Source organism: Barbatula barbatula (genome assembly GCF_947034865.1).
Source record: "Barbatula barbatula genome assembly, chromosome: 13".
NCBI lineage: Eukaryota > Metazoa > Chordata > Actinopteri > Cypriniformes > Nemacheilidae > Barbatula > Barbatula barbatula.
In genome coordinates, this window is record NC_136776.1 from 22,002,288 (window position 1) to 22,018,713 (window position 16,426).

The following is a 16,426-nucleotide window of genomic DNA, read 5'->3' on the forward strand; positions in this document are numbered from 1 at the left end:
CGATTTTCAGGACAGCATGAGTGTGTGTGTATATTGCTTTTACAAACAATACAAAGAAAAATGAATAGAGGAATTAGTTGATTGTTCTATAAGGCAAACGATTCAAGAGTTAGTTCCAAGACCAGATGGGAGCAGCACAATATCAAAACAAGGGCTGAACCCTTCCAGTATTCCCGCCTTGAGCATGTCAAAACTTGTCTTGGACAGAATTACTGGAAGAAAATGACAATGTGAAAGTGATAACAAGCACCAAGTTCTTATGTGTCTTACTATCAAGAAAAACTGAAAAACACAAAAAAGGTAAAAAAACATGGTGTTTATAGAACAAATTAAATTAAATCTAACGTCAGCAGTCTCCTGGTGGCTTATTTAGCATATTTTGCATTAAATGAATGTTTGGCTGAAAAGATGCGTTTTTAATCTAGATCTAAATCGGGCGAGTGTGTCTGGAATTGCTTTCCCGACGCTATTTGAGGATCAGAGTTTAGGTGCTACATATGAGAAAGCTCGACCCCCTTCGGTGGATTAAGTTATCCTAGGTATTATCAAGAGACAAGATCACGAGATGCGATATGCAGGACATAACTGATACTGAAATATAGTTGAACACATTAAAAACACGGATAGCTTGTTTTTAGGGCAGGTACACAACAAGTGCTTCAATAATTGCAAGCCGAGGCAAGAACTTGAGGCGTTCTTTAGTTGGCAAGTGATTCATCTCTTAATCTGGGCAGGACAAGGGACTTAATAAATATCTATGAAAATTAGGCTACATGAGTGTCTCAGTAGCTCACTTAATGAAATAACTTAAAGTGAACAAGTAAATAAGATGCATGGAAGTAATGTAAGTTATAAAAATAGCTTCTTGTTTACATTAAGTGTTTTTGATTCGGTACTCAAGGGGGCCCCTGGTGGTGCAGGGGGCCTACGCAACCTGCGTAGCTGGCTGTGTTTCACGCCGTTTGTTTTGCATCCAAGTATGTTTAATTTCTTGAAATATCTTAAATGAACATGACGTACATCGTTGTAATGTCTTTAGCTGTGCAGTTGGATCGTTGATTCAGCGTATAATGTTCAAAGCGAGTTCGCCAGTATGAACGCACATTGCGTTCAGAACGATTCGCACACGAATGACACATTTGATTCATTAAAACTGTTGAAACTCTTACGTCACTAGCGAATATAAGAGATAATTGAATCATTTAAAGTGAACCACATAGAACATCTGGTTCTGCTCAATCCATTTTAACACAATAAATGACCAAACCAAAAGCATCTAAAGTGCCTTCAGAGCCATTAATTTACATTTCGTTACACTGTACTTGTATATGTGTAATGACAATAAAGTTGAATCTAATTAACAGTCGATTTTTACTTTCTGCTCGATTGCCACAATGTGAAAATGTGTCCCATTCTGAACCTCGGGAAGAAACAAAATCAATGCCCAGATAGCACAATCCATCTGGCTTACGACTATTTGACGTCTGGATTTACATCTGCAATACATAGTTTGCTCCCCGCAATACGTCTGCTAAAGATCTGGAAACATCTGCCGCGTAAAAACATCTGCTAAACATCTTAGAAAGTGCAGCTTTACATCCGTTCAAAATCATAAACATCTCACAGACATCTTCTAGATGACAGCAGACGTCTCCGACACGTATTGCATATATGAAAACTGTGTATTGTAGATGTCTTGCAGATGTAAATACAGGCATCAAATAGACGCAAGCCAGATGTATGTGTGCTATCAAGGTGCTGAATGGCTAAATGGATCATATTATGCTGGCCACACTTAGATCTAAATCTTGTTTTACCCAAACGATACCACTTTAGCAGCTTGCATAACACCCTAGATGACATCACAGCTTGGATGAAAGACCATCATCTCCAGCTGAGCCCGGCCAAGACACAACTACTCGTGTTTCCGGCACACTCCACCTTGATGAACAGCTGTCCTTCAATGATCACATTGCAACGCGATATGCCTTATTCAACATTCGAAAGGTTGACACTATCTCACGGAGCATGCGGCACAACTCCTCGTCCAGGAGTTTGATCTTGTATGACATATCGCTTATTGCTGCTAAATGACTAAATGTAAATGATCACACACAGTTCAAAAGACCTTTCAAGTGGGTTCAATCCGCTTAGAAATGCTTGTTTTAATACACAAGATATAGAACACACATAAATGTGAACATATTTTCGAGGAAAACATCAATTATGCAAATACAAAAGTGTTGAAATGTTAATGTCGCAAGTATATAAAAACTGGGAGGCATACGAAATATGCATACTATATAATAATAATAATTTTAAGGCAATATTGAATACTAAACATTTAAGTGCTGATATTGGCAGTACATGGAATGTTCCACTGACCTCATGACAGATCATGTGGGAACACGTTCTCTAAAAAACATTTATGCAACTTCAAGTAACTGTTGCGATAAAAATTTGAAAAACTGGGCTACACCAAGTCTTTCCTTAATTTTCCTATAAACAATACTCAAAATGTGCTTCAGAGGCAGTGAAACGCTAGAGATGGTCCAAATATTTAAACATTCCCAAACAGTCCCTATGGCATCTAAACTATTCAAGGCCAGGCAGGCCATGGAGAGGGGAATTCAACAGATGTCTCATGAATGCTGTTGGCTGATAAACAGCGGTGCTACAGTTTACGAATGTGAAAACATGTACATGTACTGTTTAGGGGTGAGATGTTTTGACAATTGTACTGTACAATGTATGTCACCTCTTAATGACACTCGCGTAAAGCACGTGTTCCCCTTCATCCCGGTTCTGTAAGAGATAGAAATAGAAACATGAGACATTTAAGTAATGCCGAGTCAATATGAAAAGAGGTAATGAAATCGCCCCTGTAAATGCCAGTCATTCATTAAAACATCAAACCAAGAACCACATTTGTTTCCATATGCCAAACAAATGTGTGCATTTAAACACTTTTAATAAGCATAAGCATCATAACAATAAAGCAGACTGAAAAACATCAAACATGGAGCTGATCACAAACATTCATAATCATATAAACACAGCCGGCTACAGATAGCTCTACCTTTAAGCTATGAAGCATGGATCTTAATACAGGTTAAGCTGTTTCAAAACGCAGCAGCACGCCTCATCTTTCAACAGCCCAAAAGGGCTCATCTGACACCCCTTTTCATCTCTCTCCACTGGCTACCGGTTGAAGCCCGGATCAGATTCAAGTCACTGATGTTTGCATACAGGACTATCACTGGATCTGCACCGGCATACTTTCACACCCTCCTAAACTCCTACACCCCATCATGAACCCTGCGTTCACGAACGAGCGGCGTCTTGTAATGCCTTCTCATAAGGGCAGTAAATCGTCTTCCTGGTGGAACATTCTTCCCAATGCGGTCCGGTCAACCACATCGCTCACAACCTTCAACAAACTACTTAAAACCCATCTCTTCTGTGAATACTTAAGAGACAAATGAGGAGAAAAAAAGAAAAATACGTTCACTAACCCTCTTCTCTCAACAGGACACTAGTAACTTTGCATTAGCATCTATTGTATTATTGCTCTTGTATGACATATCGCGTATTGCTCCCTGAAATCTTTGTAAGTCTCTTTGGATAAAAGCGTCGGCTAAATGACTAAATGTAAATGTAATACAACATTTCAAGTTTATTGCAATCCGTGTCATTCTCACACAAAATGAAGATGTGAAGCAGAAGCACAAAACAACAATGATTTCTCCTTCAGCTTTGCAAACAGATTTAGATTTTTCTCTCGCTGATTTTTCTTACAGGCAGACAGAAATAGACAGCGCACACCGCGATTCCTTAAACTCTTACCGAACTCTGTACCCTACGTGCACAAAATGTCGTCTCGGCGTAAAGCACTTCTTCACGAGTCTGAACTGTTTTAATGATAATTACAGTTTTCAAAATACAAAATGATTTGTTATCTCAGATGGTTTTGAAAAAAAGAGATTGGTAGTACTTGCCTCCATTTGTTGCTTGACTACATTTTGTTTTGTGTAAGTATAGGCCTACAGTCGCCGCAACAAGTACTGCTGACACAATAACAATTGCCAAAACAACAGCGATTCCTACTAGAAAATCTCTGCTTTCTGCAATGAACAACAGAAAAAAAATTAGTCCTTCAGTATTTCACTTTAACCAATATGTTGTTGAATTCAGTATCTAAACTGTATAATCTTCATTACCTTTCATTTAACAAGTTTCATGTCTACAGTATGTTCAAATGCTGCAATATCAGTTAAAGACCTATGATGTCATTTTGGGTATTTTTTGTTATAACTCGCCAAAACAAGCTTTTCATTAATTGTAATTTAAGAAATATTCGTATGCTGACATACATTTATCATCCATTAGTGTAATAATATGGTTTGTCATGTGATCTTGACGGGAATAAAACAAAACAGCCGTTTTTGGAACACTTGTATCATATAATGTATTTTCATCTTTTTATAGTTGATGAAATGAAACAGTACACCTTTAAATATCTTCAAGTGTTTTACCTGAACATGTCTGACAAACATCATTGATGTTGAGATGTTGAGTCTGGTTGCTGACCGGATTGGACACCACACATCTGTATGTGTTTGTATCCTGATATTCCACCTCCAGAGGAAGAGAGAGTCTGATGTTGAGATCAGACACACTGATGCTGGACAATAAACTGTTTCCTTTGTACCAGGAGAGACTCACACGTGTCACATTCATCACTGAGCACAACAACAACACACATGTTGACGCTGAAGATCTTTCTGATGATGAAGAACAGTTTGAAGAGTTTCTCGTGATGACAGGAACAGACAGACGAGCTGGAAATATGAAAGAGAACATGAATACACTTTTGAATAATATCTATGTACAACAAATGGCGTAGATCCCTCAGCATCATGTAGACCAGCCAGACCACATGAGTGTTTGCTTTCCACCGCAGTGCATAGTGACATTGTGCTCTACTGTACAGCACTGAGAAACAAGTGCCTGTTTTTTCCTTTAACATTTAGACAAGCCTTTTACCTGTACTCACCATACACAGTAACATTGAATCTCTTATATGAAGTTCCACTGTTGGTGATGATCTGTAGTTTATAAAGTCCAGAGTCTGTGATGGTGATGTTTGTGATGGTGACAGATCCAGTGTGACTGTCCATCTTCAGTCTGCCACCAAATATCTCATTACTGTCATACATATCAATGATTTGCTTATATATTTCAACTGTACGCTTCTCTTGAGGTCCAAACATCCAAAGTATCTGATCTTGTCTCTGTATGTGAGTAAGATCAGTGTGTAAAGTGACAGATTCTCCCTCCATCAATGACACTGACTTCACTTCATCTCCATCAACACCAAACACACCTGAAGAACAAAACCTGCTTTAAAATTCATTCCAACAAAATGAGGTTACAGGATGTAGGGGCAGTTTCCCGGACAAGGTTTGAGACTAGTCCTATACTAAAATAAATGTAAGAGCTGTCACAACTGAATATATCTTCCGTTTACATATTTAAAAATTCACAAGTGCCCTTGTATTGTCTCAAATGCACACCAGTAAATGATTTTTGTGAAGCATGATTGTAAAAACTGCTTAAATGTCCTAATTTACCAAAGGCGTAGTAAATAATCCCTCTCCCCAAAACCGCCCCAAAGCTTCAACCAACAAAGACTCAACTTGTATAAAGGCTACATGACATGATTAAACAGTGGTAGGGCTATATCTCTAAACAAATGAGCTTGTTGTCTGGTGATCTTTTGTTTTAATACCACTCTTCATTTATTTTGATTTATTTGAACAAAACACTCGTAGAGACACTTTTCCCCTGTCACATATAATAATTCCCCAGTAATCCAAAATGTAGTCTTTTATTCTCATTTAAATTACATTTCAATCATCATAATTCTTTGTATACGCATCCACATTTTTTCACATTAAAATGGTCAATGAGAAATATTAAGAAATGTGAAAATCCTACAAAAAATGTGAAACCTTACCACGTGCAGACCACAGGCACAGATAAAGGAAAACCGATTTATGAATCATGATCCAAATCCCTCAGACGGTCTTTTATCATCAAACTCCACATCTTCTGTAAAGTGAGCTCGTTTACTGCATCACATCCGAAATGTAACAACTTCAAACATCACTTTTTTGTAACGTTGTTATTTACATATAAGTTCGCCTACATAGTTTTCCCCAAAGCATAAAGAGCAGGTTTTGTCCAAAAAATGAAAGCAGCTTTATGGAGGAGGAATCCGCTGCTTGTCCCAACTTGCGAGCTGTGAGAAGCACAAAGAAAAACAAACAGTTCACGCAAATAACGTAAGTTACTTTGTGGAATTTAAAGCATTAAGGCAGATTCATGAATGAAACAACTGCAGTGAAGAAAAATCTTTGTTTTGCTAAAAACACGCAGATTCTGCTGATTTCAGTTCACGCCCCGCTTAGTGCGCCCCTCCCCATATGACGGCACAGCACTAGTCCCTATTAAACTGTCCTGGTAAACATAAATATATGTAAATGTAAAAATAATACCTTAAATACCTTAGTTTTTAGTTACGTGTAAACAACAATCATCTGAACAATTATATATTTGATTATCATATAACATCTGTCAGTACTGATGTTGTAACATTGTGGTCAGGCCTCTTCTTCTTCTTCTTCCTGTCATGTGCCTGTCTGCCAGAAAAAAAAGATTTTCATCTCTCACAGCATCTAGATCTACAGATCTACTTGTATGAACTTGCTCGATATCTCTCGTCTATCAAACAGATAACATATTATATAAATAAAAACATGAGATGCAGGTTACCAGTACACATGGTTTAGTGATTATTTTGTGTTTTTTTAAGCCTTCTTGTGTTCACTAATAGAGCCTTTTGTAAATGAAGTTCCCTTCATAAATCATATCAAATATCTTTTAATAGAGAAACTAAATACTGTTAAGGGTATATTTGTCTTTTAAACCCACCTCAGGATTCACACTTTCTAGTGAGTCTAACACTTTGGCTTCTGGTATATGCCACTGTTTCCTGTAGAACAAAGAGACCGTTCACATTAAACAATCTTGGTGAGCGCGTTTCCTTTAATGAGAACCATTTGTGATTTTATATTAATTCCAAAACAGGGGCGGACTGACCCTCTAGTGCACCGGGAATTTTAGTGCACCGGGAACAAACCGAGAGGGATACACATGCAGTACGCCCTAAATGGGAAGGAAACACTCAATGGATTTGGCTGACAACACATGCTTGTGTGTTATTTCACATTGGTGCGATCACAGTCCAATTCTTTGAGAAAGGTCTTATATTTTCAGTCGTCATTGTCTCCATAAAGAATGGCATTGATGATTTAGAAAAATTCCCATCCTAAGGCAGACTATATACCAGACTATATACAGTATGAGCTGTTCCTTGCATATCAAATGTATGAAGTCTGTGTATAGAGAGGAGCTTTCATTCATTGATATCAGTTCGTTTTTTGTCCTCAAGGCTGAATGAAGACTCTGTGCTCCGTGAGAACAACACACCCACAAACTCTGTCAAGACTGTAGGAAGATCATTCTTTCTCATTTCTTGTCCAGCATACAATTTTTTTCTCAACTTTAAGCACCTGTTGACCATTATGACCATTTTTCACAATCTAATGCAAGTTCTGCCTTATATTTGACACATTATACTATTTAGTGGTCATTGAATGTCTTCTTGCAGATTGCGATGAGATTGATTTCCATGGAAAACCTAGAGAGCAACCTAGTTTGGCCCAGTTCCCGCCCGGATCTGGGCCATCTGGGAATGCTCTAAAACATTGTACAAGCTGAATGTCATAAAAGTAGTTTTAAATACTTTTTGCAAATATACAAATGTGGTGTATGAAAGCAAACATTTTGAATCGACTTCAAAGAACACCCTTTATACTTCCTGGCAAAAGCTACGGCAAGGTTTTATGAAGACCTTGTGAATACAAGAAACTCTTCACCCACAATTTGCAAACATGCGTTTGCCAGATAGCGTTTGCAAACCGATCACATGCATCCAATAATAGACACGCTTTTATACATCGGTCTGCACGCTCGATGCCCTGTACTGACCTATATAAACACCACAGAACTTCTCTGTATGAGTCAGGAAACAGAGCAAAGTTCTCTGTTGCCTCACGTTTCATATGTGGGTTTTCAAAAAAATTCAATGCAAAAGAAAAAAAATAAGATGCATGATCATAACACTTCTGTTTTAAGCATGCACACATAGTGTAGGCCTACAAAGAGCCTTTCTGTAGCACAAAATATTCGTTATAGTGGAAAAAAGTTTTTACAGACTATAAAAAAAGGTAAGTAAGAACTTTCTTAGAAGAAGTTTATTTTAAGAACCCTTGAATGAAAGTTTCTGTAGGGAACCAAGATGGTTTATCTATGGCATCTCTGCAAAACTCGTTTCAGAAACTTTATTTTTAACGGGATAGTTCACCCAAAAATGAACATTGTTCCAAACCTGTATACATTGCTTTGTTCTGTGAACACAAAGGAAGATATTTGAAGGAATGTCAGGAACCAAACAGATCTCGTCCCCCATTGACTGCCATAGTAGGGAAAATAAATACTATGTGAGTCAATGGGGGATGAGAACTGTTTAGTTACGGACATACTTTCAAATATCTTCCTTTGTGTTCACCAGAAAAAATAAATATATATCTGAGTGTGAGTCTGAGATGACAGAATAAAACGTTTTGGGTGAACTAAGATTGCGTGTTGTGACCAGATACATAGAAACGTTTGTATCGGTTTATCTGGAAAGCTCATCTTATCATCAGAGCCACAGCTTGAGGGTTCTCCGCTGAGAGGATGGTTTGCTCTACGATTTGGTTACTTTAATATTTTAACTCATTTTGAGATCTGCATAATGTCAAACCTGATGCTATTATATTAAGAGAATGCTCATGTGATAGTTCACAGAAGTAAAAAGTCCTATCAACGACACTGCTGTGAAACACAAAACAATACATTTTGGAAATGTGGTTTTGTGGTTCTGAGCTATACAATGGAAATCAAAAGGGGTCAAAAGGTTACCAGCCTTCTACAAAATATATTTTCATCACATTTTCATCACATTTTTATTATTTGCTTCAGCGCTCTTGTTCAACCCCATATCAGGTCAACCCTTATCACTGTCTGCTCAGTCATCCTTTTGTTGTGCTGTGTTGTGTATACATTTCCACTGACGTCTGTAATAAACAAACATCATTTAAGGTCTCATGGCAACTATCACACTGGTTTTGATGAAACGGAACATACAAGGTCACGGATGAAGCACGTTGTGCCAACACATCTTACATTTACCTGTACAGCTCTGCCTGGGAGAACAGGAATAATGGCTCACCTGGACATCTGCTAAGCGTAAAAAGAGAAGGGGAGGGGATTTTTTTCCAGAGACATCTGCTGTATATAAAATTACACCACAAAAAAGGCAAATTAAAGGTTATGAACCAAGCGCACATGCAAGCAGAATCAACATCTCAGCGTGAGAAAGTCCCGCTAGCATCGAGTCTTGCTGTTTATCAAAGCAGATGTGAGGGGTTTATAAACCATAAACAACAGATAAACCATGAGATGCTCAGTTGTCTGTTACTTTTTTCCCCCTTTGTTTGTGTGACTATTTCAGAAACGGTTAGTGACTCACAGCATTAGTCGTAAATGACTAATAATAATAATTTGCCGAGTTATGTATAATTTCAGTGCACGAAAACCACAATTTGCACAAAAATCCATTTACTAAAGACTTCTATTAAGCATCATCATCTCATTTGCATCTATTGCCTTGCATAAACATTTGCTCGATGTGCACGCCCCCTGGTGTCTACCAGTAAACTACAACACTTCTAAAAATCTGAACTAGACATCATACACTTGAAGATAGAAACACACTGCAGACTGGGAAAGACAGCAACAAGTCCAGACTGAAAACCTGGACAAAAGTCTTGTAGTGTATTTTAGCCATAGATAACAAATCGGAACATCCTCAGCTGAAATGAAACACACAACAATATGAATAACACTGAAACACTATTATCAAAACAAATATTTTTAACAGTGAAAATCTTCACTTACCATCAAGTAGAAAGTGAGCATCCACTTTTAGATAGAATGCATCTCTTGTTCCGACACAATTGTACGTGTCTAATACATGAATGGGCAACTTGCATGGGCAACCTGAATTCTTTGTAAGTCGCTTTGGATGAAAGTGTCTGCTAAATGACAAAATGTAAATGTAAACTTATAACGCACCAAAGACACAGAAAAGCAAGTATTCGCACCATATCACCAGAGATTCTCTTCTGTGTTTTTGTGATTTACACTGCAGTACATCCCGGCAGACAGCAGAGAGCAGATGAGCTAAATACAATGTTGGGTGGATGAGATGGGCGAGTGATGATGGTGGATTACATTTTGACCGACAACCTCTGTATTCTACTGCATGTAAGAACTTGTTCTGTGGCGTTGCTGGGGAATTTTGACAAGTTGATGCAGCTTCGGCAAGTTCAGCCTTTAAAAATGTATGAAGTGTTGTGAGACAGAGACTTTTATAAAGCCTTTTACTAGATCTATTGTGGTTACGGAAGCTCGTAAACTTGTCTATTATGGTATGTCTGGAGAAAAACAGAAAGAATCTAGCTTAAGCATGTTTATTGAATAATACTTAATAACTAAAACAGTGTATAGGCAGAAACTGTAATTTTCCATTTACAGTAAACTCACTGTTTTAAAGTACAATTCAGACTAAGTTTGCATAACATTCAAACATGTTTTCAAAGCACTAAATAGCACAGCAAATTATACATGCAAACTTATAAATGTATTGAGGAAAAGCCTATATATTATCGAACAGGTGTTACCAGCAAAAAAAATACAGAAAAGGGGAAGTGCTGATAAGACAATAAAAAAACGGTTTAACCCAACGGCCAAACACACAGGCTGCAATACAAGCTTGACTTGTGTCATCTAATAGGATGCACGTAGCCTAAACCAAACATACAGTATATGAAAACAGAGTCCATGCAGTAAGTTGCTTCTGGGCTGAAAGTTATTCCTATGGTCATTCCAGGTACAGAACACACAGCCCTGAATGTGAGCCCTGATGTTTGCATGTTATCATTGGGTTTAGGCAAAATACAAATTAGATGGGAAAGATCATTGGTTTCCTTTCAGGTGTTATGGCTTTGACGTCATAAATATGACTGTATTACACGGCATGTAACCTTAGATAATATAAATATGCCATTACAAGCAAATATGCTCTGTTCAAAAAAACTCACAACCAGCCAAAGTTATATAAAAATAATTAATTTTATTCATATCATGTCGCTACACTAGAATATTCTGTGCGCTCTGCTTCAACAACATTCTATAAGAAAAACAGAAATAAATAAAAATAAGGACTGAATAAAAGAGATGAATTTCACACACTTAGCAAGAAAACATGCCAGACAATAAAATATTAAAGCAAAAATAGTACAAGTACAATAGTGAATAGGCAGAGCCCGAATGTAAAGTGACCTGTCTGTCCATTTAGTGCGATATGGGATTGTATTTTCTTTGAAACCAGTGAAGCATCATTGCAAAAATAAAAGGTTGGGGTGTTTTCAAGGCTGGGTCTATACTTGTTTGTTTCAACCCAAAGTTATGGGTTGTTTTAAATATAAACATTAACATCTTCTGGTTTAATTTACCAAACAAGTTGACCCTTTTGGACCCAAAACTGGGTGACTGCGTTTCTTTATTCAGAACATGCAAAACACTGATATAAGCAGACACACTAATGTTTATCATACATACAATATAATACTTCAGCCAAACAATACAAAGAAGAAACAGATAATAATGTTAAATGATCTTACCACATTATAAAACTGTTGTGTAGAGATGTTTGGTTCTGTGTAAAGGACCTCTTCATCCAGAGTCTGATCTGCTTAAAGAATAATAATCACATATTTAATCTCCAAAATGTTCAGATTGGTTAGTATTATTTTTATATAGTTTATATAAAGTGCATGTTAAACTTGCCTTGTTTTGATGACTTTTTACGCTTTTTGAAACACCAGACTACTAGAATTACACTACTGACCACCACCGGCAACATCACAGCGACAACTATCAGCAGAATCAAATGTGAACGCAGGAGATCTGTGAAGCACAAAGATAAAACAGACATTATTATCTGTCTTATGACTTAAATCTGACTTTTTTCCAACATTCATCATAGTCTTACCTGAACACAGCTGACAGAGTTCATTGATGTCCAAATGTTGTGTGTGGTTTGTGATGGGATTGTTGACCACACATCTGTATGTGTTTGTATCCTCATATTCCACCTCCAGAGGAAGAGAGAGTCTGATGTTGAGATCAGAGACACTGATGCTGGACAATAAACTGTTTCCTTTGTACCAGGAGAGACTCACACGTGTCACATTCATCACTGAACACAACAACACACATTTTGACGCTGAAGATCTTTCTGATGATGAAGAACAGTTTGAAGAGTTTCTGGAGATGACAGGAAAAGACAGACGAGCTGGAAATATGACAATAAAATATTATTATTATTTCAGGAATTAAGACACCTGTAAGTTTCTCTATGCAGGTATATGCTGCATACATTAAAACTAATAAATTCTACACCATCATGACAAACAGCAGTTTTCATACATAAATTAACTGTGTTCGGAAGACAATGTCGTGTTAAATTCAGATTTTTTTTATACTCCAACCCTCTCTCTTCTCTCAAAAGATTTGTTGAAACTAGTAACTTTGTATTCGCACCTATTGTATTATTGCTCCTGCATGACATATCGCTTATTGCTCCCTGAACTCTTTGTAAGTCGCTTTGGATAAAAGCATCTGCTAAATTACTAAATGTACATTTACTTAGTTTTACTCAACATACTGTAGTTCTGTTATTGCCATTTTCTTCTTTTACCATTTAGCTGTAACAGGATGTTAATGTACTTTTGTCTCTCTAAGTGTGTATTTAATCCTTGCTGTCAAATGCAAATTAATAATAATAATATTAACTGATAGAAAGTAAAAAGGGAACTGTTTACTTTCTTATAGACGGAACAACCTGAACCAGGATGTCATAAAAACTTCCCGGGGAAAAAGACCCAATAACTCACTCACTAAAAACAGTAACATTGAATCTCTTGTCTAAAGTTCCTGTGTTTCTGATGATCTGTAGTTTATAAAGTCCAGAGTCTGTGATTCTGATGTTTGTGATGGTGAGAGATCCAGTCTGTGTGTCCATCTTCAGCCTGCCACCAAACATCTCCTTACTGTCATTCATATCAACGCTTCTCTTAAAGATTTGAGCTATACGAGACCCTTGAGGTCCAAACTGCCACGCCATGTAATCGTCTCTCTGTATGTGAGTAACATCAGTGTGTAAAGTGACAGATTCTCCCTCCATCACTGACACTGACTTCACTACATCTCCATCAACACCAAACACACCTGAAACACAAAACACACTCATTTCATAAACAAAAACCTGTCAGAAATCAAACAGACTGTAAAGATCCTGTGTTCAAATAACAATCTTGATCGCATTTAAAGTTGAATTAATGAATGCTGTTCTTACTTTACCAACACAAATAAAGATAAGATGATAAAATCTTCATATTCCTTAAAAGAATCAAATATCACATACTGTTTATGAGCAAGAAACACGGGCAGAAGAAACACAGAATAATCTGATAATAACTCCACATTGCACAAAAACAAAGCCAGAGAGAAAAGAAATGACTCTTAAAGGCTGTCAGCCAGATAATCCATGTAAAAAAAGAGTTTTCTGTTCTGCTTCATAATCTCACAACATAACAAAATACATCCAACATAGAGAAATAATGCAACAACATGCAGTGACACGGCTCACAGAAGGTAATGCACTTCTGCTTTTCACCTCAGTTCTCGTTGTCAGTTTAACTCCTCCTTCTCTTCCACTTATCATTTACAGGCTTATGTTACAAGCAATGCTGCCGTTTTAACAAAATGCAACAGCTTAATAGTATATAGTCTACATTTTATTTTATATTGTAAAGCCATGTTTGATTTTCAGCATGTGTGTCCAGTTGCAGTACATTTAGTCATTTAGCCGACGCTTTTATCCAAAGAGACTTACAAAGAGTTCAGGGAGCAATAAGCGATATGTCATACAAAGAGCAATAGGACGATAGGTGCTAATACAGTTACTAGTTTCAACAAAAGCCAGACCCCTACCTATTGAGAGAAGAGGGTTAGTGTTTTTTTTCCTCTTCATTTGTCTGTCAATTATTCACAGAAGAAATGGGTTTTAAGTAGTTTTTTGAAGGTTGTGAAAGATGTGGTTGACCGGACCGCATTAGGATGAATGTTTCACCAGGAAGGAGTTGTAAAGGAGAATGAGTGGGAGACTCATTTTTTGCTGAACGCAGGGTTCTTGATGGGGTGTAGAAGGGTGTGAAAGTATGCAGGAGCAGATCAAGTGAAAGTCAGTGACTTGAATCTGATCCGGGCTTCAGCCATGCATGCTCCGTGAGAAAGGGTCGAACCTTTGGATGTTGAATAAGGCATATCGACAGGATCGCGTTGTCTTTGCAATGTGATCTTTGAAGGACAGTTGTTCATCAAATGTGACTCCGAGTTGCCTGGTTGATTCTGAGGGAGTGATTAGGAAAATCTACTGTTCTATTATTTACATTTCAACGGCACCTGCGGAGAAATAATTAATGATGGTTGGATATTCCCTTAAGGGAAATCAGCTTAAGTTCATTTTTAGAAATAAATGTACAAAGATACTGAAGGTTTCTTTGTTCTCTAGTTGCTTTAGGTAAATTTGATGGTTTAACATCCCTTGATAAGGATTTCCTTACAGGCTAGATGTGAGTGACCATTGTGACCACTGCTTCATACAGAGCACCTGCACACAGATGAAATGATATACAGGGCACTGCATTCACTCACCTTTTCCAAACGCATTCATCAAATATTGACCTTGCCGTCATTTAGAAATATCTGTTTATAAAAGTAAATGTGTGTCTAGATCAACCTTTGTCTGAGACCTGAATGATGATTGACTGTGCTGCGGAGAAAAATGTCACCTTTTTTGCATCTATAGGTCCCGGAAGTCTGTTTCCTGTTCAAGAAAGATATTTAGCTTATTCTGTATGTGCAAACCATCACCTGTTTTTTTTTCACATGGACAAACTTTAGACTTGTGTATAGTACCTTTATCTGATCAAAACTAACCTGCCATTGATATTTGGAAACCGTTGCAAGGTGTCAGGGGATGAAAGGAGAACCCAAGCGCAGGCAGCAGTGAAGGGGTTTAAAAGGCTTAAATAATAAGACAAACACCCACGATGGGGGAAAACACTGACAAAACTAAAATCCAAAACTGAAAACTTCCCACGATGGGGCAAAAACAGGCACGATAAATAAAACACCTAGACTAAACAGAACACTCAAAAAGACTAGACTACATGAACACGGCGGCTCTCTGGACAAGGCACAAGCACAGATACCGATGCAACGAACGAGCACAAGACAATAGACATGAGGGCATTAAATAGGGAAACTAACAGAGGATAATAAGGGACAGGTGTGGGTAATGAAACACTCAGGGCAAGCCAACAAGGAAGGGGTGGGGCCAGAGACGAGACTGGAGAGAACGCATATTATGTCATGACTGACAATAATATGTTTCTCTCCACACAAAACACGCGGACCTGTCATGATCAGTAATAACAAGGTCAGTAATTCTGTGGCTAAATGTCATTTGTGTGCGAGACTTCCCTGTTTGATAGAGTTGTTTCCATTTGTTTACCTTTCAGTGAATTATTGATTTTTTTTATTTTGTAGGTTAATGTTAACCATTTGGGCCAAGAACCCAAATGTTTTTGGTACTTGAGTCTATAATTCTCTTAAAAGCTGAATTGTTTTTCTTTTTCATTTCTTGAAACTTGAGTTGGGTTAATGCCAAGAGGACACAAGGACCAGTTTTGTTAGCTTATGTTTGTGTAAAGGACTCTATTCACTCCATGCAATATCAGTCATGAGAAATAGAGGTTGAAATTTTTTTTTCCATAAAGGAGCTTTTACCTTTGTTATAAATGTAATGAGAAGGTTAAATCAATGAATTTTGTACAATGATAAGGATAATTTTCATTCCTGATATATAAAACCTATTAAGTTCCAGTTTTGGAAACATCACTAAACACATTAAAGTACTAGTCTTGTATCTACTGTGTAGAGCGTTCTCACAAGAGTTGTTTCCACTGATGCGAGGGGGTCAGGGGGTTCACATGAGAAAATGAACTTTCCTCCTCTCGCTGTGGTAGAAACACACTGAAGTCAAAACCACAAACATGTTTACTGC

The 16,426-nt window shown here is 37.5% G+C and overlaps 2 protein-coding genes across 12 annotated transcripts; both read right to left on the bottom strand.

The window, feature by feature from the left end:
* Positions 1 to 2,120: 2,120 nt before the first annotated feature.
* Positions 2,121 to 6,647, bottom strand: LOC306903145 (SLAM family member 9-like). 8 transcript variants are annotated; one of them, XM_079472096.1, is made up of 7 exons: positions 6,570 to 6,647; positions 6,020 to 6,304; positions 5,057 to 5,386; positions 4,536 to 4,841; positions 3,999 to 4,124; positions 3,847 to 3,911; positions 2,126 to 2,805 (listed from the first exon to the last, which is right to left on the bottom strand). In XM_079472096.1, exons 2-7 carry the CDS (start codon positions 6,066 to 6,068, stop codon positions 2,755 to 2,757), a joined length of 927 nt encoding a protein of 308 aa, XP_079328222.1. In that variant the 5' UTR covers positions 6,069 to 6,304; positions 6,570 to 6,647; the 3' UTR covers positions 2,126 to 2,754. The 8 variants fall into 8 exon arrangements, with proteins under 8 accessions (XP_079328228.1, XP_079328222.1, XP_079328227.1 ...); XM_079472101.1 differs by lacking the exon at positions 3,847 to 3,911 and having other exon boundaries at positions 6,020 to 6,114; positions 6,212 to 6,304; positions 6,570 to 6,638; XM_079472097.1 differs by lacking the exon at positions 6,570 to 6,647 and having other exon boundaries at positions 6,020 to 6,114; positions 6,196 to 6,488.
* Positions 6,648 to 9,090: 2,443 nt separating this feature from the next.
* On the bottom strand, positions 9,091 to 13,955 carry LOC306903144 (SLAM family member 5-like). 4 transcript variants are annotated; one of them, XR_013787523.1, is made up of 8 exons: positions 13,721 to 13,955; positions 13,195 to 13,524; positions 12,287 to 12,589; positions 12,082 to 12,201; positions 11,916 to 11,983; positions 10,129 to 10,268; positions 9,361 to 10,043; positions 9,091 to 9,245 (listed from the first exon to the last, which is right to left on the bottom strand). XR_013787523.1 is itself a non-coding variant. In XM_079472094.1 (6 exons), the coding sequence occupies exons 1-6, from the start codon at positions 13,779 to 13,781 to the stop codon at positions 11,375 to 11,377; spliced, it is 930 nt and encodes a 309-aa protein (XP_079328220.1). In that variant the 5' UTR covers positions 13,782 to 13,952; the 3' UTR covers positions 10,691 to 11,374. The 4 variants fall into 4 exon arrangements, 3 of the variants coding, with proteins under 3 accessions (XP_079328220.1, XP_079328221.1, XP_079328219.1); XM_079472094.1 differs by lacking the exons at positions 9,091 to 9,245; positions 9,361 to 10,043; positions 10,129 to 10,268 and adding an exon at positions 10,691 to 11,422 and having other exon boundaries at positions 13,721 to 13,952; XM_079472095.1 differs by lacking the exons at positions 9,091 to 9,245; positions 9,361 to 10,043; positions 10,129 to 10,268 and adding an exon at positions 11,314 to 11,422 and having other exon boundaries at positions 12,287 to 12,561; positions 13,191 to 13,524; positions 13,721 to 13,952.
* Positions 13,956 to 16,426: the final 2,471 nt, after the last annotated feature.

Bases quoted from the DNA above. Each gene is read 5' to 3' on its own strand.
- LOC306903145 (XM_079472096.1), bottom strand. From the start codon at position 6,068: ATGATTCATAAATCGGTTTTCCTTTATCTGTGCCTGTGGTCTGCACGT. The intron at 5,387-6,019 runs GTAAGGTTTCAC...TTTGTTCTTCAG, and splicing joins GTGCCTGTGGTCTGCACGTG to GTGTGTTTGGTGTTGATGGA. The intron at 2,806-3,846 runs GTAAGAGTTTAA...TATCTCTTACAG, and splicing joins CACGTAGGGTACAGAGTTCG to AACCGGGATGAAGGGGAACA.
- LOC306903144 (XM_079472093.1), bottom strand. From the start codon at position 13,781: ATGTGGAGTTATTATCAGATTATTCTGTGTTTCTTCTGCCCGTGTTTC. The intron at 13,525-13,720 runs GTATGTGATATT...TTTGTGTTTCAG, and splicing joins GTGTTTCTTGCTCATAAACA to GTGTGTTTGGTGTTGATGGA. The intron at 12,590-13,194 runs GTGAGTGAGTTA...TCATATTTCCAG, and splicing joins ATTCAATGTTACTGTTTTTA to CTCGTCTGTCTTTTCCTGTC.